The sequence below is a fragment of the Cyphomyrmex costatus genome, unplaced genomic scaffold (assembly GCF_001594065.2).
Source record: "Cyphomyrmex costatus isolate MS0001 unplaced genomic scaffold, Ccosl1.0 scaffold158, whole genome shotgun sequence".
Classification (NCBI taxonomy): domain Eukaryota; kingdom Metazoa; phylum Arthropoda; class Insecta; order Hymenoptera; family Formicidae; genus Cyphomyrmex; species Cyphomyrmex costatus.
The window spans coordinates 405773-427324 of record NW_017275587.1 but is presented as its reverse complement, the minus strand read 5'-3'; the positions used below and the strand labels follow the sequence as shown (position 1 = coordinate 427324).

Genomic DNA, 21552 nt, shown 5'->3' with positions numbered 1-21552 from the left:
ACATAAATAGAATTTTATTAGCACCCTTCTAGAGAGAGATATATAAAATTATTTCATTTATCTAATAGTTTATAAACATCTCATATCAATAATATTTATGCAAAAGATGTATATTGATCATGTAAACTTACATGCTACTGGAACTTTTGAGCCATAGAGATTATCTAATTGACTGAGCTGGAAAACAAATCAGAAAAACAAATCAATTTGAACACAAACGATGAAAATAATTGCCATAAATAATTGAGAAAGATAAATACGATGGAGAGAGAGAGAAAGAGAGAGAAAGAAAGAGAGAGAGAGAGAGAGAGAGAGAGAGAGAGAGAGAGAGAGAGAGAGAGGTGTGTGTGTTGATTACGAAAAAAAATATATATATATATATTTGAATATACACAAGAAAATGTGATTATCTGATGATTGTAATTAATCGCCATTTTCTTCAGTATCTTCTTTTCTATTTTCATTTGTGTTTACATTTGTGTATATATATATATATATATAATACATGTTTGAGCTGACTGAATCTTACAAATTTTTATGTTTTGAAATATTCTGAATCACTGGCTGCAGTACGAAAAGCCGCGATCGGTTCACAAAACTTGCTCTCGACACTCTTTTTGCAGAGATCACAACCACAGGTTGGTTCTCGTGGTTGGCGATGATAACATTTGGGGGGACATGGGGGTGGTTGCGGTTTCGTCTCGCAACAGCATGGGGCATAAGGATCCTATAAATATTAAAAAATTTTATACATGGAATTAATCAAAAATTTTTAATTAATTAAAAAAACCATTGAGGTTAATATATATGTATATGTTTATATATATAATATATTACATATATATTTTAATCCAAATTATTACATCTATAAAAATTATAAGAATAAATTTCACACATGCATATCTTTTTCACTCTGTGTTACAAATTTTATATTGAATAATGTTCTCTAATTTATTACCTTTTTCAAAAATTAATTTTGATTATCGTAAGTTATAGTTAATTTTAATTACTATATATATATATATAGTATATGTATTATGTATAAGATACAAAAGGAATAGTAGACTTATTTACGATTAATAATGCATAATATAATAATATAGAGAATTATGTTTAATAATAGAAAAAGATCACGTTTTCTCAATAATCAATTTAAAAAGTATATGATAGTAATATTAACACTTTTGATTTTTTGTTTATACCTGCATTTTTATATAACAACAAGAGACCGATTTAGGACAAATTTGACTAGGAAGTATATATGGTTGTTGCTCTATACAAGGTGGACCTATGTCAGAATCTTCTTCAGCTTTCTCTGGCTTACATTTCTTTTTCGGTTTTCTTTTCTTGGAAGGACACATTGATTGAAGTTTCTCCGAACTCCATTCTACTCCTAATTGTACTGTGCAAATAATTTAAAATAATTTTTTTCTTAATTTTTATGAAAAATGCTGATTAAAGAATTTTATTCAATATATAAGTTGTAAAATAGATATAATGAAATATATTTGACAGATTTTATATTTAAGAATTCGTAAGATTATTCTACATGTCGATTAATCTAACGTTAGAAAATAAATTTACCACAATCGAATAATTGTTCTAAAATATTCTCGAGCGATGTATCATCCGTCATAATGGGCGACAATAAAAATTAATTTTATTCCAATTTTGATATTATGCAAAAGTGTGACAATCATGATCATTCACAATTTTCATGCACCAAGAACGTTATTATTATCAACATTATCAGTCATTTGTGACATACGAGATATTTCACACCATGTTTCACACATTCTCAAGTAAACAAGTTGCAAATTTCAAGACGTTTACTATTTTACGATGACAACTCTATGTTCAACAAATTTTTATCAATATAAATGCGCGCTTTCGTTTCTAAAATTTTATATTTATAATATATATATATGTAACGTGAATATAATGCTAAACGAGTACTAATATCATTATATAAGTTACAACACAGACTTCTGTAACATTATATATAGAACAAACAACAATAACATAACATTATTAATTTAAGATTCTTATATTATTAATTTTCTAATATTGTTATTTCGTTATAGAAGTCCGTGCTGATCTGCTTATCAGCATTCTGAGTATGGATTAAATCATGTATCTAATCGCCGCGCTCTAAAAAAAAATCAATTAAAGCCGTTGCAGCTGACGCCACTATATATATATAGATACACATTACTAACATATATTGTGAAATATACTTATCTTCATGTATTCATGGTTATACAACAAACATTCATTGATTTTTGTTTTAATATATTTATATCAATACGCTAATAAGAACATATTATTATAAAAAAATTTAAAAATATAGTATAGATATGTTATAGAACGTATAGAAAATAAGATAACTCTTTAAGCAAAAATTTTATTAATATAAAATATGTAGATATTACAATCTTATTGTAATATACGTCTCACGTTAATTTATATGTAATAAAATTTATTAGATATTATTTAAAATTATTTTTTGAATACGCGTGGCCCATTCTTTTATCATTCGAGTAAGCCGCATGCTTTTTTTACTGTTCCCATTCCAGCTGAGATGTTTACTTAAGTAGATGGCGTTAGCGCGCAACGAGTAATCAATTACGTTCAGCAAGCGCAACAGTTGCATCGGTTTATTGGGTGCGTTCTACGTTCAGCGGACTCAACAGTTGAGTGAGCGCTCGCTTTTATTGGTGTATTCTTTTAGATCATTTCAAAACCTATCAGAAGTCATGTTCTATGGAATACACATTGTTTATTCCACAGTACATGATTTCTGATAGGTTGAAATTCTTATTCTCTGTTCTCTGTTCCCTGTTCCTTTTATGGGCCTTCTACAATAAGCCATTACTTAAGTTTTAAATGTTAAATCATAAGAAATTTACCAATCACAATCGAATGTGAGAAGAATAATCGACTGTGAGTGGTCAATTTCTTATGACTTTAAAGATATAATTTGTATGTCGCGGCAGATCGAGACAATTGCATGTGTGTTACACTTTACAGATGATATCAAATAGTATGCTAAGTTATTCGACAGATGGTATCATAAGATACGTTTCCTATGTTCATTTTGCTTTTTCGTCGGTCTATTGTTTCTCGATCGTTCGTTGTATTCACATCTGTCTGTTCTAATAATTATCTTCTAGTTTTGTGATATAAATGCTATTGAGTAAATAAATTAAAAGCTAACAGACTTAATACTTCAAACTTAGGTAATGGCTTATTGTAGAAGGCCTATTATTCTGCGTACCCCTAAGGACGACTGTTACCAACGCCGATTAACTTAATCGACGATTAGTCCATTGGAATTGACCAATCGCATTTATCATTTAGTTTTGACGATAGACGCGATTGGTCAATTCCAATGGACTAATCGTCGATTAAGTTAATCGACGTTTAATCGGCGTTGGTAACAGTCGCTTTTGTAATTTTCATCTTGTTTCAAAAATATCCTAGCATACTATATATATATATATATATCTTCAAGCATACTATATATATACATATATATATATATATATATATATAGGTATCTATTAAGCCCGATCTACAATTGTGTAAACGTAATTTACAACTAGTGGTTGGAATTGTAAGAATTGACCAATGAGTCGAATATTCTCCTCGTATACAACTATGATTAGTCAATTTTTACAACTACGTTTACGCAATTGTAGATCGGGCTTTAGGTATATACTGAGACCCACGTGCTTGCAGATGCCGCATCTTCTAATAGAAGATTGAATGAGATCATCTTATCACCTGAATGAGTATAGTTACTTGATACACTGCAGTACAACTGTCAACAATTGACATGGATGATCATAGCGTCGAACTGGACGAAGAGACTGAGTTCTACTGTACGTTACTTATGTTTACCAATGTCACAAATACCGCTGAAATACGTGAGAAACTCATTGCTGGAAAACTTCAATGTTGCATTGTGAAAGTCGCGCTCGTAACCGACGCTTTTCAGGTGATAGTGGCTGCCAATAAAGCCGCCCTTAACGCTAAGCGAAATCAACTGATTACGAAGAATATATATACGGAAGTTTTATTTACCATGTCCATGTCGAAGAACATATCTCGTTCTTTAATCGAGTTTGGTATTAGTGACAGTGATAAAGATATCCTGGTGCTACTAATATACAAGCTCGATGAGAAAGAAGCCGTGATGAAGGAGATCTTAAAAAGTATCAAGGGAGAGAAAGTATCCATTTCAAGGCTACAAGAATTTACAGATGCGAATCTAGTTAAAAAAACTTACAAGATCAACGATGAGGAACTGCAGAATTCCAGTCTTCTTGATGCTGTTGTCTCGAAGATTAGTTGCAAGGAATTTATATCATCGAAGAATTGAAATGAACGAGGACAAAAGAGTCGACGACATGTCGGTACAGATTAATTATTATTAACGATAAGAGAAATTTTATTCGGAATATAATTTAAGTAAACAATGGATATGTATAATGTATGTGAACAACCTACATGCTTTAGTTCCTTTTTATCAGTTAATTATGTACCCTGCACACATATGTATAATAATAACCTGTTTTTTTTTTTGCGAATCATTTCGCAAGATATTACATGTGTCTCCCAATACCAATAATAATTAAATATTTGTGAAAAAATATGTATATAATATATGTAAAGTATATGTGATCAATAATCAGATCTATGCGATTGAATTTTCCTAATGCCAAAATATTGACGCAAATTTCTAACATTGTAGCATCATTAGGCTCGAGTGAATTCTTGAACTCATGATTCTGTTATCAAAACAACTCCCTCATCATCTCTTCATCATACTCTTCAACATCTTCTCTGCAAACACAAAAAAATCATAGTAAATATCATTAATTCGTTAGAGAATCAGTTTATAAAACAGAACTTCACACGACATTCTGCTAGGATTAATATTGTATTAGGCCATCTAAATCTGCCACAAACTGGCTGCAGATAAAAAAAAACAGGTGTACCACGGGGAGAAGCCTGGTAGGAAGGAAACATGTCAGTTGGAAAATACTGGTGTACTTTTTTCTTCCTTTTTTTTATTCACTCATAAATAAGGCCAAAGATGCGTAGAAAACAATCGTTATATCCGCGAGGACACGTTACGCGTCAGGATCCTGCGGAAGCGAAGTAGTAGATTCAAAGACAGCACCTTTTAAACGCACACTGAATTCGTCGTTAGTGCTTTGACAGTTTATTAAGAGTACCTTGGCAGATTGCACATCTCGCAAACTGCTAAATCCGCGGCATTAAGAAAAGTGCAATGAGAACAGGTCCAAAGAGCTTGGTCGGGTGGTGGATTCGCAATCGGCTCGGTACCGACGCCTATTCCTCCACTGGCCTCCGCGGTTACGGAAGGCAACGTCCTTGAGCTGTTACCGAAAGACGACGTTTGCGGAGGACGCGACGACGTGGAGGTCACAGATATGAGTTGCTCCACCGTCGCCCAATGCTCCGATTGGGCCCACTCCAATGCCTTTTGCTTGTCCTTGTTGCGGATAGCTTCGAGCAATGGTAACATATGGTCCTGTAAAACAAAATACACAATTTGTTAACAATTATTGACAATCATTGGGGCACTATATAGCCCAATAGTAGAGCAGTTGTTTTAAACAAATGACTCGAATCCAATTCTAAACTGCCTCTTCATACGTTTGACGTTCATTTTTAGCATCAAAAGAGATCAAGTAATAAAAATGTAATATCTAGTGTATCTTTTGATTATGTTACTTATGTTGCCGTTAAAAATGAGCGTCGATCGTTAGTATGAAAAGGCATTTTTGTCTTATAAATACAAGGAAATTTTGAGTAAAAAAGTGTTACTGCAGCAAAAATATGAACAAGTAATCGGAATAATTAAATAATAAATTTGAGTGAGTTATTGAATATATTGCTATTTTATAAATAAAAAAAATCAAAGAAGCCGTACCTTCATTGGATACATATCCATAGTAGCGATGAAAAGGAGCAAGTGAAAATCAGAAGTTGCCTCCAGAAATTGATCGCTGTTAAATTGTTGCATGTAGGTGCACAATGAATTGAATTCCTGAACTTGTCCATCGACCTGCCTAAAATAGAGATGTTTATATGAATAACTCCATTAAGTGTCCTCATTTGTATATACAATATGTACTTGTCTGCAATACCTGTTCTCCACTGGAAATGGAGTAATGTTATCATCTGTGAAAAAGGTGAACTGTGGAGTAAGCGGTGTGGACGCAGGTACATCTACCAATAAATATTCTACTGGCAAAGGTCTCGCTAATCTTGTTACCTCGTTTCCATAAGTATCTTTCTCCTAAAGAAACAAACAAACATATTCACGTTGTAAAAATTATACTCAACATTATTTCAGTGCATAAAAGTATCACACGGAAAAAACTGCATATATATTCATCTCCAAATAAATATTGCATTTTATTAGGAATACAATTTTCCTACCATTTACCTCCTTCTTTATTAACCCTTTGCAGTTTAGAATTTAATACTTTTAATTATCTATGCATTAGAGTCAATTGTATATCTAAAAACGAGGTAAAAAATAACACAAAACTGAATTTAAAAGAATATTAACAATTTCATTGATCAACACCTAATAAATTTGCTCACTCTTGTAACTTTCGCTTCAAGATACACAAACGACTTCCTGATGACAAGAGTCATTAAATTAGACTACTTGTTAAGATTATTTTGTGGATCATCGCGCATAAACCATTGCAATATTTTAGCTCGCAAACATTCTTTTCCATGAATATCTTCCGCGACTTGTTCCCGCCATAAAGACAAGTCCACAATCCTCCATGACGCGGCGCGAGGAACGCGCGCACGTGATTGGCGGCGCTGTTGTCACGTGGCCGTTGCCACGCACACGACGAAGGAACAAAGCGGACACGACGACGACGACAGCGCGATCATGGCGACGACGGCTCACCGGGACTCACGGCGACGAAGTGGGGGAGAAGGGGGAGAGCGCGACGGACAATGACGAAACGAGACGAAGAGAATCGAGTCGCAGTACGACGAGGAGGAAAAGGGGAGGGGGGGGGGCGGCAGGGGGAGGGCTGAGCCGAGAAGCGCGTAAGCGACGAGCGCGCGCCGCGGTGTGTGTCGGTCGGTCGGTTGGTCGGTCGGTCGGTCGCCATGCTAGTGGTTAGTTTAGTGAACTAAACATCATGATGTGGCAGAACGTTCGCATGAGCAGAGGCCCGTAGCCACGCCGTGTTAACCGGCGCGCCGTCGTTATGTTATTCACAGTAACACTCACGACGTTCGATAAACACGTATAACACGTAACGCGAAAAGTACAAAAAAGTATATATACATACACACACGATACACGTAGAGAGAGCGAGAGAGAGAGAGTGAGTGGGTGAAAGAGAGAGAGAGAGAGGGAATACACATATACGGATTAGATAGAGTAAAGAGAGAAATAAAGTAGAGAGAACCCGCATAAACGACGACAACGACAGCAGCGACGAGGACGACGACAACGATAACGACGACGACAACGACAGCGGCGGCGGTGTCGGAAGGTGGTGGTGGTGGTGGTGATTGTTCTCTTGTAGTGGTTAGTAGTGGTGGTGGTTGTTGTTCGGTGCGAGCGAAACCGCGCGCGGCGCGACGTTAAGCCCGATGTAAAATCAAAGTTGCCGAATCGAGCGTATACGTCGTACAGTGAGCATCGTCGCAGCACACGCCGCGAGTGACGAGTGCCAACGGTCAGCCTCCATAGCGCGGCAGGGAGACGTTTGCGAGAGACGTATACACGGTACGGAAGCGTGTGTGTGAGTGTGAGAGAGAGAGAAAGAGAGAGCGGGAGAAAATCGGAGCGTCTCCGGACATGTGTGCGTGTGTCGAGCGTATGCGTATGCGAAGAGGAGAGGAGACGGAGAGCCGAAAAGAGAGAAAGTATGTGTGTGCGTGTGCCGTAGCAGACGCGCGCGCACACCCGGAGACAGGGGGAAGAGAGGAGAGCGAGACGGAGGGGCGCGCGCGCATAACATTCCCGCGCGCGGAATCCGTCTGACACGCAGTAGTCTGTGAGCGGTTTTCGATCCGCGTGTTCGTGGCTCGCCGCGAGTCACCGATCGGCAGAGGGTTGGCTGTCTCTCGGCGGCTGGGTTATAGGTAAACCCGAACGACACGACTACGGCCGAGTTCACGTAGGGGAGATAAGACGACGCGCGCCTCCCGTTCTCGTTTCCTAGGCGGTCGCCGCCGACGTCGTCGTCGTCGTCGTCGGTGGCGGCGGCCGCCTCGCGGTGTTCTCGTCGTCGACGATGATTACGAGGCGAAGTGTAGTTAGTGCCCACAGACGTCAGTCGGTGAAGAAGTGCCTCTCCGAACACTCGATATACCGTTTCCTCCTCCTCCACCCCGTCCACCCGTCCTCCGGCGCCTCCGATCCGAGGACTCGTCGCCCCCTCCTCCTCCTCCTCCCCGCGCGACCGCTTTGTCCCTCCACGCTCTCCCGTCTTCCTCCTCCGTCCCCCCTCCCGCCTCTCCCTGCGTTTAACGCGCGCGAGAGGCGCGACGTCGCGCTCGAGGAATGGCGAGTCCCGTGCTCCGCGTAGATCTCCCCGCGACGGTTTTGGCGGGATTTCCGGCGCATGCGCGCCGGTGTCGTTCTCTCTCTCACGTACACACACGCGCGCGCGAGCGAGTGAGCGAACTTCGTCAGTGCTCTTCTCGGGGACCTCTCGTTGCATAATGACCTATCTATCGCCGCTGATATCGTGCCGGATACCGCGAGCCTACCTAACCCCCTTTCTCGTGAGTTTCGCCCGGACAGTCCGCGAAACATGGCGAGCACGCGTCTGGCAACCTCGGGATAGTCATCGTCGTCGTCGTCAGCGGCATTATTACTCGCGAATCTCGTAGTTGTCTGAAGTACTCTCTAAATTGTTCGAAGTAAATTTTATCCCAAAAGAGAGTGAAAAACTTAAAGAAATGCTATTCTTCTTCAAGAGTGGCGGAATTTTCACTCTTTCGGAACGAAATTTTATTCCAAAGAATTATAGAGAGTTCGTCGCGAATAAAGAATCCTTCTATCCGACGAAGAACTCGAACCCAAGTATAACACAGAAATCGTCCCAATATCATCACACTTCTCATTCATAAATTATTTTTTAAGTAGTTTTTAAGTCAAATGACATCGTGATATTACATGACGTCTTTTGATATTACGACTCTGTGTTCTACCTGGGAATCTGGATGCTGATCTTCGCTAGATTGTTGCTTTTCGTGTAAAGACCAAGTCTCGTATTTACACATCCGCGCGTGTTTGCACAACGCGCTCGGGAACGGCTGTGAATACCACGCTCCGAAGCGAGAGTCCGAAAACTTTTATGAGAGATTTGACAGTGCGATTGGTCCCCGTTAAGACCGGAGCACAGACTTTTGCATAACGCATAAGAGGATCGAGCAATCAGTCTTTTATTTTATTTTTTTTTTCATGAACGAAAGGAAATGAAGGACCTTGATTGATCCACTTTCCCTATACAAGACTCTGTGCTTCAACAAGTTTCATTCGGAAAGAGTAATTCGGTATGTTCCTTGTAATACTCGTCAAGATAATAGGCTTGTTTTTTCTTAGCTGAATTTCTTGCACCGTTTCTTGCATTTGTTTTCTTTTTTTCTTCGACGTGAAAAGGAGAAAAGCGTGATGCAAGAATGCAAGATGTTTCGCTCCCGCGTAGAAAATCTGCTCAAAAAGTTGCAAGCCAATAATAAAACAGTTTTATTAGAAATCTAAGACCAATAAGAAATTTGCTGCAAAATTATATTCGACCATCCTTGTAACTTATAACGTCATGAAATGTCTTCTATTCTTATATCGTAGAGAAAAGATGAGCCGCACAGATTCAGCTATGAAGAACAGTTCTATTTACACGAGCAGAGGAGAAGGAAAATCGGAGTATTAAAGATCAGAGAGATATTGACTTAACTCGATGCATAGAGTGGTCCCTCCAAAGGTTAATGTTCTCAGGTTAAAGCGTTTCGCTTTAAATCACCGGAAGTAAGATTTAATTAGCGTTTATTATTGTCGACGCCGAGTGTCCAACGAGAATCATATCTCACTGTCTTCGAGTGCGCGTTCAAAGACTGGTAGAGTCTACAGAGACCTGTTTGATTACGCTTCCTCTATTGCCGAGTTAAATTAGTGAAAACTGAGTGAAATGATTCAACGAAAAAAACAGTTCAATGCCTATTTCTATCAGTATAGATTTTTTTTAATCTTCTTTAGTTCTCAAAATTGTGTCCCTTTCTGTCAATGTAAATTAACTTTAATTCTCTCTCAACCGACTCTTCATCCTTTTCCAATTCTCAACCTACATTTGTGGAAACGTGCATTAAAAAAAAGTTAAGAGAGTGAACAAAAAAAGATAATCTACATCGAAATAGACATAAATCCGAAAAAAAGAAAAGATTCTACCCGACCGCGATTTCCAATGATCACCCTTTTTTAAATTCTTATCTATAACACGTCGACGGTTATGGAAATTAAAATGGCTCGTTTACGTAAATATCGAAATTAGAGACGCGGAGATAAGTGTCGCGCAGCCGTCAATTACCTGTATACTGGGACGCACAGCGGTGTGTTTTGAGACATAATTTTATAATCGTGTATCAGCAGGGTGTTATCGCACACGTGTTGCGTACCGTAATTTACATTACACGACACTTATCGAAAATTCTCCGGGAGCGCACGGCCGAGAGGCGGCGGACGGGGAAGGGACGAGCGGCGAAGGGAAGCGGAGGGGAGGGAAGGGTTAAGGGCGAACGGTATCGGTGGGCGAGCTCAAGTCGTCGGTCGAGCTTTCCCGCCGTTCATCCCGGACCGCGGAATCGAACTCGCGCGGTGAGTGTGTTTACCCGTCGTCACGTGTGCGGCGACGACGACGACGACGTGGCGGCGTATCGATTCCTCCGAATCGCGCATTCAAGCCTTCAAAGCGAGCGAAACGGACGAGTGGACCAGTCGTCGACGTAAGGACGTAAACAATACCGTCGTCGTTTGTGCCCGTGAGCATACGAAAGAGAAAAAAGAGAGAGAGAGGGAGGGGGAGGGTGGAGAAAGAAAGAAAGAGAGAGAGAGAGAGAGGCGTACATTTGTTAACAAGGAAAACGTCGATGACTCGATGACGCACGAGGTACTATATGGGTCAAGGAATATAGGCCGACATGACGGCGGCGGCGGTTTCGCGTCGCGCGTTCTTGAAACCGGGAAAGTCCACGGCGACGACGGAACGGCAGACGAGTCTACGGTCGAGTCGGCGCGTGGAAACTACGTATAGTTTAGAGAAGGATTCCGCGCGAGAGAAGCGACGATGTGAATAGAAACTACAGAGCGGAACAGAGAACCCTGCGCGCGGCGGCAGAAGAAAGAGAGAGAGAGAGAGAGAGAGAGAGAGAAAACGACGGACGGTACCGAGTGTTTTGTTTACATACGCGATTGACGGCGTGACCTTTTACAAGACTCCTTTCCCGCGTGAATCGACAGTGCCTTGCGTGACACGCGTTATCGAAGTTCGTTGATTTTGCCAAAGGCAGCCTTCGCTCTCTGTATAAGACGTGCGCGATTCCCTCGTTTTTCTATCTATAGAGCCAGTTTTTGCTGGTATTACATCTGTGGAGACCAAAAAAAAAAAAAAAAAAAGTCTCGCGATCAAACGTCGTCGCGATCTCTGTTTCAGGGCCACGTAAACTGACGCTACGTATTCGCAAATTCGTGGCGTGATGTTACTCAAACAGGTAAATCTGTCTTCCGGAGTAAACTGAGCGAGATATGAATGGAAAAAAAAGAAAAAAAAACGGGTTGGATAGCGTTTTGACAACGACGCCAACGTTCCTTGTCTGTTAACATAACTTACTCGCGGTTTTTAACTCGTCAGTGAAAATTTCATTTCATTGATAATAGGAAGGATATAAAGAAAGGGCTTTATGTGTGTGCGTATGGGCGTATGTGTGTCCTGTGTATATGTGGACTGTGTGTTATCCGCGTATGTTTACGACAGAATTGCGTAGAGGGATACGCACGCACGTGTACGTGTGTGGTTACGCTTCCAGATGCTGGATCCGAGCGTATTAACGGACCTGGAGGAGCTGACGCTTTGCGGCTGCTGCAAGCAGAAGTACAATGACGTAGAGCAATGCCCCAAGTACCTTAGCTGCAAGCATTACTTTTGCCTACGGTGCATCGAGAGCAACCTGCTGAAGGGACGCGATCTGCAGTGCGCGCACTGCTGGAAAACGACGGATTTGGGTAACCAAGGCGCGGACGCTTTACCGACTCACTCTGCTCTACTTGCCTTGGCCAACAATTTGTCGCGTCTCAAGATCACGACAAACAATACGTCCGGCAAGCCTGACAAGGAGAGGAAGGTAATTGTCTGGCGGTTTTTTTTCCTGTGTTCTTTTCTTTTTGTTTTTTTTTTTTTTAGCGATATCCTTTTTCTTTAAGTCGCACCGGTCGAGTCGAAATTTTCCACGCTTGAAATATTCGGCGATAATATACCGAGAAGAGATAGAGATCAAAATGCCTGAAAAGTTCGCTTCGAATATAACCTGTTGCGATCTTTATCTATTCGAAAACGATACGGGAAGTATTTTGGACGTAAATATATGTTTAATTTAAACAAATAATAATAAATCAGGGAAATTGCATCGTCAGTGCTGTGTCAAGATGAAATATAATTGGAGTAATTTTTACACGGTTTGTTTAAATTTTTTAAATATACCATCGAGATGCCTCTTGTTCGTTTCCAATTTTAACTTCGCGGATCAACTTTATCTTTTTTCACTTCTAAGAATTACGCTTGTTTCTATCTTACATAGAAATTATTTTAATCTCGACTCAGTTAACTCTCTTCGTATCGTTCTTGTTCGAAGAATTAGGAAAAAAATTTTAATTCTCAGAGGAGCAAGTTGAACTCTGTGATCAGAATATTAATCTACATTGATAGAAATGGACTTTGGAAAAAGATGGAGAGAGCAAGCCGAACCGAGATTAAAGTTAATCTACATTGATAGAAATGGACATCTATCGAATAAAATTGAATCGCGTAGATTCGGACGACAAAAGATCATTCGGTCACACTGCAACGTATAGCGTGCCGGTGAGCTTTTGCCAAGAGGGATGGGGTAATCGAAAGCGAGAGACGCAGGACGCGCGTATATGAAGCCATATCGAGAAGGAATGGTCCCGCGGCAATAATAGGATGATGTTGTAAGAATGTCGTCACTCTTCTTTTTTTTCCCCCAAGTGCAGAGGAATATTTCCGACTCTGCAGTAAAATTTTATTATGTCTTATCCTTCAAAGTGATCTCGGAGATATCCCTACGAGAAACGCAACGATCTCGTATTACGACACTTCCTCTCGGCGGGTCGTGAACTTTCGTGTTTATCGTGTAAACACGTGGACGGTTTCGCCTCGTGAATCGATAACGCTTAAATATTTTCGTAGAGCGAGAACTGTCACACACACGGAATGCCGCTAGCATTGTGGTGTGCGACATGTTGCACGGCGCTTTGTAGGGCGTGCGCGAGCCCGCAGGATCACCCAGGTCACCAGATCAAATCGCAAACCGATGCCAAAGAACAGCTCATATCCGACGTAAGTTCCCACCCTATTATTCATTTTTTTTTTTTTTTTACTGATTTCACTAAGCGAGCGAAACTAATGACAAAATTCGCGTCCGTAGGTTCAACTGGAATTAGTCACCGTGGGTAAACTGTCGACGGAGATTCAAAGACTGGCCGTGCAACAACGCGAGTTCTTGATTAAGGTGCTGGAGGCTTGCGTGACGCTGAAAACGCATGTGGAAACGGATCTGCAAAACGGCTGGAGTCACTTTCCCGAGATAACGGACGCGCGCGAGACTCTAGGCAAGACGAGGGCTGGCCTGCAGATGAGTGAAACCCCGGGTGACGTTTACAGTCTACACTCGCAACTAATTCTCGAAAAACAAAGGTTGCAGTCGAAATATCAGGAGATGATGCTACAGTGCCAGCTAGATGATCTCATCGGCAACTCTGGAGTGATTTTCGATTTTGCCTTGTTAAAGCAGGCATTGGCGGGAATTCATACGGGAGATCCAATTGTCTCGCAAGGCAATGGGGGTCGCTTGCCGAACCATCTCGCGGCTTCGCATAATCCGATTTTGTTCCTCGCTAATTATTGTATGTCGCAGTTGTACACGCGTCACGTCGTTAGCAAGCAACAGCATATGCAGAACGGCTCGATGGAGTATCATCATTCAAGTATGATGCCGCCACCGCCTCAACAAGCGCCATCCGTTCACGTTCATCAGGGCCCACCGCCGCCACCACCGGGACCGGGGCCCAACCAAGCTCCCCAGCAGCTTCTCATTCCACCCGGTTCACCGTCCGTTAAACCCGTACCGCCTGCACCGCCCAACGCCATGTTGCATCCGCAGCAACAGTCGACGTTCATGTCTGACGCGGTCGGCACTGGCGCCGGTGGTGGTAGTCTAGTGACCGTCCACTCGTCCCCGCAGCCGCCGTCCAATGCGATAACGGCGACGTTGACGCGGGGTCCCGCGAATCCGTATCCTCTGTACTACTTCAACATCGAGGTGAATGGTTCACCGCACGGGCGCATCGTGATCGAAGTGCGGCCGGACGCGGCGCCGAAGATGGCGAAGAATTTCAGCGTGCTATCAACGGGAGAGATCGGAATCGGTTACAAGGGATGCACGATATTCCAGTGTTGGGAAGGCGAGTCCGTGATCACGGGTGACTTCGAGCTTAACAACGGCCGCGGTGGACGCAGCATATTCGACGACGGTTACTTCATGCCGGACGATACCAAGTTCCCGGCGGTTAGGGGCGCGGTGGGCATGAGGCGGACGCAGAAACGGCACGACAACCTCGGCATGGTCGGCTCGCAATTTCGCATAATTCTGCAGGAGATGCGCGGCTTTACCGGCATCTTCGGCCACGTTGTCGAGGGATTGGAGCTGGTGGAGAAGATATCTACGTACGGCGATCAGACCGGCAAGCCTACCAAGAATATTCTAATCACGAAATGCGGTAAATTGTAACGTTTATGATGTCGCTGTCGCGCGGTTTGTTGCAACGCGGGGTAAATCTCCGAGAAATAAGTATACACTCCGTATATATATACATATATATATATATGATACAATGCCGTATACAACACGTTTTCCTGCTCTAGATAACCGAAGGAAAGTCGCCACGGTATCCCCGACTCCGCGCGTTCGCAGCCGCGAGAGAAACCTATACGTAAGAAGAAATGTGCAAAAAGAAATCGCGTTACACGTAATTGTCCGACGACGGGAGACGATTATTGTTATTATTATATCCGCTCGGGGAAATCGTCGCGACACGTTTATTAGCTCCGCGAATCCTCGAACGCTCCGTACGAGTCATGCAACTTAATTAACTATTAACAATAGTGTCTAAAGATGTCGAATCTATTTTTAAAATGGGCGTGTGCGAGAAAAAGAAAAAGAGAAAACTCCATATTTTGCTATTGACTGGGAATCGATACGAGATTCTGCTAACAATAACGACGATGATCGAAGATACACAGACACATACACACATACGTACCTCAGAGATCGACCGTGATATCGATACGACTTCTCTAGCTGATACGATATATTTGTTTTTTTAGGGAGAGAGAGGTCTGACGTTTATTTTGGCTATTATCGGCTATTAACTCTTCTACGACGTTGTAGTTCATAGAGCGCGTGTCGCGCGTTGAACGTGATATAATGGAAAAAAAAGAAATAATACCGCGCGAATCGCGGCAGACGGTTCTTCGGCTGGCTGCGAGCGCAGCTAATGTTTTAGGTCGTAGGTAGCGAATAAAAAGAAAGAAAAAATGCACACGTAGAATAATCTGGGAATTTAAGTGTAGCGAACTGTCGGAGACAACCGAATCGTGTATTACGCGACATATTTACGAAGAAACGAAAGAGACAGATCTGCACGCGAGCAAACATTCGACTCTTTCGATTCTTGTTCTTTTTTTTTTTTTTTTTTTTGCGACTTTCGCGACTTGCTGGTATAAAAGTTGTGAATCGCGCGATTCCATAAGCAGGTCTCTCGTTTAGATATCTTAGCCGAGAGAGGAAGAAGAGATATCGGTATAGTTAATCATGTAGAAGGGCAGTTTATGGTTCGTCGGACACGGCGTCTCATTCCGTTCCGTTCCAGGGGTGCGAGGAAAAAGAGCTAAAAGGGAAGAGAAAAAGAGATATTCATCGCGCGCGCGCGTCTTGCGAAGAAGAATCTTGCGATACTGTTGCTCGGATACTTGCGGCTCGAGCCCGTTCCCTTTTCGTTCTTTGCGAACTAGCGAACCGTCATGGGTTATATCTGTATTTAAGATTAGATCTCAATACGTCGCAAATGTATGCAAGGCCTAAATACTATGTAAACCGTAAGCCTCGTATCGTCTAATCGGGAAACGAAAGGAAAAAAATAATGAAATGTGCGGAATATATATATATATATAATGTGTGTGTGTATATATATATATATATACACATTATGTATATATATATACATAATGTGTATATATATATATATATACACATTATGTATATATATATACATACATATATATATATATTAAACGAATCATTCCTCGATGCTATATATCGAAAATACTACGATATAATGTAACTGCGTTATAACTACTCGTCTAAATCCTCGTAATAAAGTCCCATGCGTTATTATCGTTACATACAATGTCATACACGCACGCGGGTACGCGAGGAGTGGACGCGCAATCTCTCCCTCTCTCGCGAACACACGTGCGTGCGTATATTTCCACGCGCGTACAAGGCAAGGCACACTCACGCGTAATAAGCAGAAATTGCACGCCCTCGCGTCGTCGCGGATATGCCTTCTCGAAGAAAAGCCTCATTCGATGTTGAACTTGAAAGTTTTAACACTTGTTGATTAGCTGATTAAAAAAAAAAAAAAAAGAAGAACGCGTTTTACGCGATCGACTTCGCGATGACTAACGTAATGTGTCACGTCGTCTTTAGGAATAAATAACTCGCTCCTGTACGATCAAGAGCAGAAATGCTGTCCGAGTCAAATGTAACAAAATCGAACTGTGTTTGTATCGAGCTTCTCTCTCTTCTCTATAGGGAAGAAGCCAGCAGCAGTTGGGTTGGCTGGCTATAGCTAAGATCTAGAGAAAGTCCACCGAGACTCACGGATAGAGAAGCTCGTTCAATCTAAAGCAGTTCACGATCTCCTCACGCCGGAAGGCATTTTTGCTGTCGATTGCACATGTACAATATTGTATACACGACGACCGGGGGGGGGGGGGGTTGGGGGGAGGAGGATTAGATGATTGTGTGTTCGAACGGATGGATGAATGAACGAAATCTCTCGTTTCGATCCCGAACGGGAAAGACTCCGGACAATTGTAACTCTTTAGTACGTAATCGTAGACGCAATCGTAAAGAAAAGAACATATTGTATTGAAGCGAGTGAAGATCAGGCCCACCTATACACGTACATATATACAAAATACACACATATATATATATATATATACACATACACAGATACAGATACCTATGCGCGCGCGTATATATATATACAAATATATAAACTACGTATATTTTTATGAACGTGATGAGGTAACAACGCATAGCTTGTAATATCGATTTTAACGACCGACCGATTTACCTGGCCCCTCGCGTGCGATTAAACGATTGAGCGGCTGTAAGCACTTGGACAAGTTCTTTCCTCGCCTTTCTACCTCGCCATTATTTCCCTCCGTATCTCTCCTTTTTCTTCCGCTCTCTCTCTCTCTCTCTCTCTTATTCCTTGCTCTCGAGTTGCGATGATCATTGAAAACGCAAAGATCATGATCTATTTTTTTTTTTCAGGTTCGCGGTTAATCACACCGTAGGAACCATCGTTTAAACGAATTTTATTATTTCATTATACATGTACGAAGTAAACGTTTATTGCTCCAACTTAAATGTACTTTTAATCGATCGATTTTGAGTTATAAACTATTTTCCTTTCATGTATTATAATTTGTTTGTATCCTATATATATATCTTAAGTTGCGACAAAATTGCGTAAATTCCAATAAATGTTAAGCTGCGATAAACATGAAAATTCGAAGGCACTCGTTCGATATACATGTATTATTAGATCCAAGTGATTAAAAAAAAAAACGTAATCGAATAGAAGATAAAATCGATATGTTTGAACTTACCTTATAGAAGACATCCGGAACGTATTGCTTATCAGTCGACTCGATCACATAGCCCAATTCCGGTGCGTCTTTTGTAGGTACCAAACAGCCATCTCGTACCAACGCCATGCATTGATTGGATACCTGATAGCCCTCCATGTGTACTTGATTTTTATCATCACCTGTAATATTCCGAAGAAAGATATATTTATCTGCGATAAGCACTAATTTTGCATGGCGTTTGTAGTAGAGATTTCATATTCGAAGGAAATATTGTTATTGTATATTATTAGGTTGATAAAAAAAAGTTAATTTTTTTCCTATATGGCTTGTGTTCTAGTATGACACGAGAAATGAATTTTTTAATCAACCTAATATCTTCGAAACAAAAAAGATACATGTATTGTAATGTAAGATTGAAACTTACCTGTGACGCAAACAGTTACAAATTTTGAGCCGAAATAACCATTAGGCGAGAAGCGGCAGGGGTTTGGGTATCGATTTTGAAAATACCCAGCCATAATGCACTCTTGAGCGGATAGGAAATGACTTTCTATATTGCGGACATGTTTGACCTGATGGAATAAAACTGACAAAGTTAATCGCCGCACGTACGAATTCGGTATTAAGAATACATTACACGAAGAATAAAAGTATATCAAATTACCGTTCCCTTCTTGATATCGTCGGCTATGAGGTCAGTGAAAATCCATCCGACTCTCCTCAGATTAAGTGTCCGGCCTAATTCCTCGACTAACGCTTCCCTCTCGTCCGGCAGAAGTCTTATCGTGTCTTTTGTACTTTCCTGACCAAAAAAAAAAAACCGTGAACGTTATCTTTGTTAACCAGAAGTGTATGTTTATAGAATCGAAGATTGTACGAGCGCTATGTACCTGCGGTGGTTCATATATGGCCGCAACGACTGCTCTAATTCCTAGCGGAACATCCGAATGCACTTCGTATCTTCCGTATAAATAGCCGATACGTTGGTGCCCAGTGCTGCGCCAATAATTAAGAAAACGTTCTACTAAACTAGCATTTTCGAACATGACGTTGTCCACATGCCGATAAGTCTGGCGGTTTAGAGTGATTGAGTTCGGTTGGCATTTGCTGCAGATCCCTCGCGGCCACGGCGGATGGTCCTTGCAGCCAGTCTTTATACGGCAGCTTATGTCGTCTAATTGTATAAACTTGCCCCTGCGACAAATATATACGAGATACAGTCGAATATCTTGTACCGTTTACAATTATTTCACGATGCATTGCATACGTACCTATCAACTCCGGCAGTGAGCTTCCTGAGATACGAATGAAAAGACAGGTGCTTGATATTTTGTTCCTTCAAGTAAATCTCGTCAAAAGGTTCCAGAGGTGAACAGTGAACGCAACATCCTCTTGCTCCATGTCGACAACTGTAAACATTAATTTTTCCTTTCTACTGTGATTTATCTTTGAATCATTTAGATTACTTACAGTTTCTCATCGCGTTTACGCTGGATCTTGCCGTCCAATTTCCATAATTGCTCATCAATATCATTCTCGACTACATTCGGCAGAGATCGTGAAGAACCAGACGAACGATTTGTAACTCCGTTTGCAGTGTCCAATGGGCCTGATTCTGTATTACACAGAATAATATAAAAGCCCGTTTGACGAACAAAAAGATGGCTTATATCCATTCAATAATTTTCAGTAGTCTGTAGTATTAGACATAAATTTTCCTTACAAAAATTTGCTTAATCTAATCTTTAGTACACACGAACCATTTGTGCCCCAGATTAATTTTTATCACTTGCAAGTATAAAAAAATTATTAAATAATTCTTACTTTAAAATCTTTGAGAAATATTTGTAAGACCGTTTATTTAAAAAATTATATATAAATGTTATAATTAATTACTTGATGTCTCTAGTACTTCAATGAAAGAAATAGGACATAAATGATTAAATGTATGTACTAAGAGTTAATATAAATAATAACATCAAGAGTTTAATATCAGATAATATAAATAGCATACTATATGTATTGTTTTAATGCTATCTACTATTTCATCATTCCTGTATATTACAGTTCTATCATTTGTGGGAACAAATTGATACCTGTAGAGGTGTTATTGGAGGCACTACTGGTGGATGGAGCACTCCACAATTGGGTGCCATTACCTGGCACAAGATAAAGTATATCTCCATGAGAAAGACCGATTCCTGACACAGTTCTACTTCGAGTAGATGCAAGTGGTTCCTTCTGACTTCGTTGCTTATAGAGATTGAATCCAAAATTATTTAAATCGAAGGCTTCATGAACCTAAGCAAGAGACAATCAGATAATTTTTACTAGTATCATTATACAATATGTATATATAAACTAGAATATCTTTTGCGATCTATACCTTCTCGTAAAGTTGAAAAATTGTATCAGAAGGTAGTACTTCTATACGTTTTGTACCCTCTGGAGACTGCACACGTAGGATCTGGAAATAAATAAACACAGCATATAGACAAATTCATATTTATTCAGCAGAAACAAGTTTCTCAGCATTGTGTGCATGTGTGTGTGTGTGTGTGTGTGTACAATAAAATTCTTTGTAACAAAACTATATACTCCTAACTCTGTTTGTTATTCGCTTCATTTGTGTATAAATGAATTTCATTTACAAACTAAACAGCAAAAAAGGAACATTCTAGTCACTTTTGTACAAGATTCTACATAAGGTGTGTTATAATTAAAATTAACATGAGGCAGATCCCTAGCTTGTTAATTTCGCTGCAAGTTACATAATAACATTGAAAAAATTGTCAAGTCACAATAAGAGCAGAAAGATGGAACGTCGCTGGATTCGCTCGCTCGGGATCATCAAAATTAATCGAGAGAGACGAAGGCCGGATATATAAGTTTTCGTCATGACGAGCTCCGGAACGTCCGTATCGCTCGCGTCTGGGAATTTTATTTTCGCGGCCACGTTGCGATGACAAAGTGTGCAGAGGGGAGGGGAAGGGAGGCGCGATTTTCGCTCGCGTCGTATGAGATCGCTCGGGAGCAATCTGGAGCAATCTGACCGCCGCGTGCACTTACAATATTTGACATCTCGCCGGTATCGGTGGTGCATCAGCTGTTCAGCTCGTTGTGTTGTACGGCCGCACAAGTGTGCGGTGGCGCCAAAGTCCCTAGCGTCGCGACGACGCTCCGCGCGACGAGGAAAACTGTCGAGTCAACGTCAGTGGGGCTGACCTAACCTCCCTCTCTCTCTCTCTCTCTCTCCCTCCCTCCGTCTTTCTCGCGTGCTCTCCTTCTCTCT

At 40.9% G+C, this 21552-nt stretch overlaps 4 protein-coding genes across 7 annotated transcripts; 2 read left to right on the top strand and 2 right to left on the bottom strand.

Moving 5' to 3' along the window:
- Window positions 1–134: 134 nt before the first annotated feature.
- LOC108771424 (sperm mitochondrial-associated cysteine-rich protein) lies at window positions 135–1740 on the bottom strand. The gene is made up of 4 exons (XM_018536705.1): window positions 1585–1740; window positions 1203–1402; window positions 530–727; window positions 135–177 (listed from the first exon to the last, which is right to left on the bottom strand). The coding sequence occupies exons 1-3, from the start codon at window positions 1634–1636 to the stop codon at window positions 536–538; spliced, it is 444 nt and encodes a 147-aa protein (XP_018392207.1). The 5' UTR covers window positions 1637–1740; the 3' UTR covers window positions 135–177; window positions 530–535.
- A 1994-nt stretch (window positions 1741–3734) lies between these two features.
- Window positions 3735–4606, top strand: LOC108771432 (EKC/KEOPS complex subunit TPRKB). The gene has a single exon (XM_018536721.1). The coding sequence runs from the start codon at window positions 3839–3841 to the stop codon at window positions 4382–4384; it is 546 nt and encodes a 181-aa protein (XP_018392223.1). The 5' UTR covers window positions 3735–3838; the 3' UTR covers window positions 4385–4606.
- Window positions 4607–4694: 88 nt separating this feature from the next.
- Npl4 (nuclear protein localization 4) lies at window positions 4695–21394 on the bottom strand. 3 transcript variants are annotated; one of them, XM_018536708.1, is made up of 13 exons: window positions 21330–21394; window positions 20647–20727; window positions 20357–20561; window positions 19731–19875; window positions 19532–19669; window positions 19151–19454; window positions 18925–19062; window positions 18685–18832; window positions 18279–18439; window positions 6183–6334; window positions 5966–6104; window positions 5244–5563; window positions 4695–4848 (listed from the first exon to the last, which is right to left on the bottom strand). In XM_018536708.1, exons 1-13 carry the CDS (start codon window positions 21339–21341, stop codon window positions 4800–4802), a joined length of 1992 nt encoding a protein of 663 aa, XP_018392210.1. In that variant the 5' UTR covers window positions 21342–21394; the 3' UTR covers window positions 4695–4799. The 3 variants fall into 3 exon arrangements, with proteins under 3 accessions (XP_018392210.1, XP_018392213.1, XP_018392211.1); XM_018536711.1 differs by having other exon boundaries at window positions 4791–4848; window positions 5189–5563; XM_018536709.1 differs by lacking the exon at window positions 4695–4848 and adding an exon at window positions 4891–5153.
- LOC108771428 (uncharacterized) lies at window positions 7082–16522 on the top strand. 2 transcript variants are annotated; one of them, XM_018536713.1, is made up of 4 exons: window positions 7082–7804; window positions 12106–12420; window positions 13503–13652; window positions 13741–16522. In XM_018536713.1, the coding sequence occupies exons 2-4, from the start codon at window positions 12106–12108 to the stop codon at window positions 15100–15102; spliced, it is 1827 nt and encodes a 608-aa protein (XP_018392215.1). In that variant the 5' UTR covers window positions 7082–7804; the 3' UTR covers window positions 15103–16522. The 2 variants fall into 2 exon arrangements, with proteins under 2 accessions (XP_018392215.1, XP_018392214.1); XM_018536712.1 differs by lacking the exon at window positions 7082–7804 and adding an exon at window positions 9626–11790.
- Window positions 21395–21552: the final 158 nt, after the last annotated feature.

What these genes read in the sequence shown, in the direction of transcription:
- LOC108771424 (XM_018536705.1), bottom strand. Translation starts at nt 1,636, where the DNA reads ATGACGGATGATACATCGCTCGAGAATATTTTAGAACAATTATTCGAT. An exon ending in AGAACAATTATTCGATTGTG is followed by an intron (nt 1,403 to 1,584) that starts GTAAATTTATTT and finishes TTATTTGCACAG; the next exon opens with TACAATTAGGAGTAGAATGG. An exon ending in GTTGTTATATAAAAATGCAG is followed by an intron (nt 728 to 1,202) that starts GTATAAACAAAA and finishes TAATATTTATAG; the next exon opens with GATCCTTATGCCCCATGCTG.
- LOC108771432 (XM_018536721.1), top strand. Translation starts at nt 3,839, where the DNA reads ATGGATGATCATAGCGTCGAACTGGACGAAGAGACTGAGTTCTACTGT.
- LOC108771428 (XM_018536712.1), top strand. An exon ending in AGCCTGACAAGGAGAGGAAG is followed by an intron (nt 12,421 to 13,502) that starts GTAATTGTCTGG and finishes ATATTTTCGTAG; the next exon opens with AGCGAGAACTGTCACACACA. An exon ending in AAGAACAGCTCATATCCGAC is followed by an intron (nt 13,653 to 13,740) that starts GTAAGTTCCCAC and finishes TCGCGTCCGTAG; the next exon opens with GTTCAACTGGAATTAGTCAC.
- Npl4 (XM_018536708.1), bottom strand. An exon ending in TTTTTCAACTTTACGAGAAG is followed by an intron (nt 20,562 to 20,646) that starts GTATAGATCGCA and finishes TCTCTTGCTTAG; the next exon opens with GTTCATGAAGCCTTCGATTT. An exon ending in TGTAACTGTTTGCGTCACAG is followed by an intron (nt 18,440 to 18,684) that starts GTAAGTTTCAAT and finishes GGAATATTACAG; the next exon opens with GTGATGATAAAAATCAAGTA.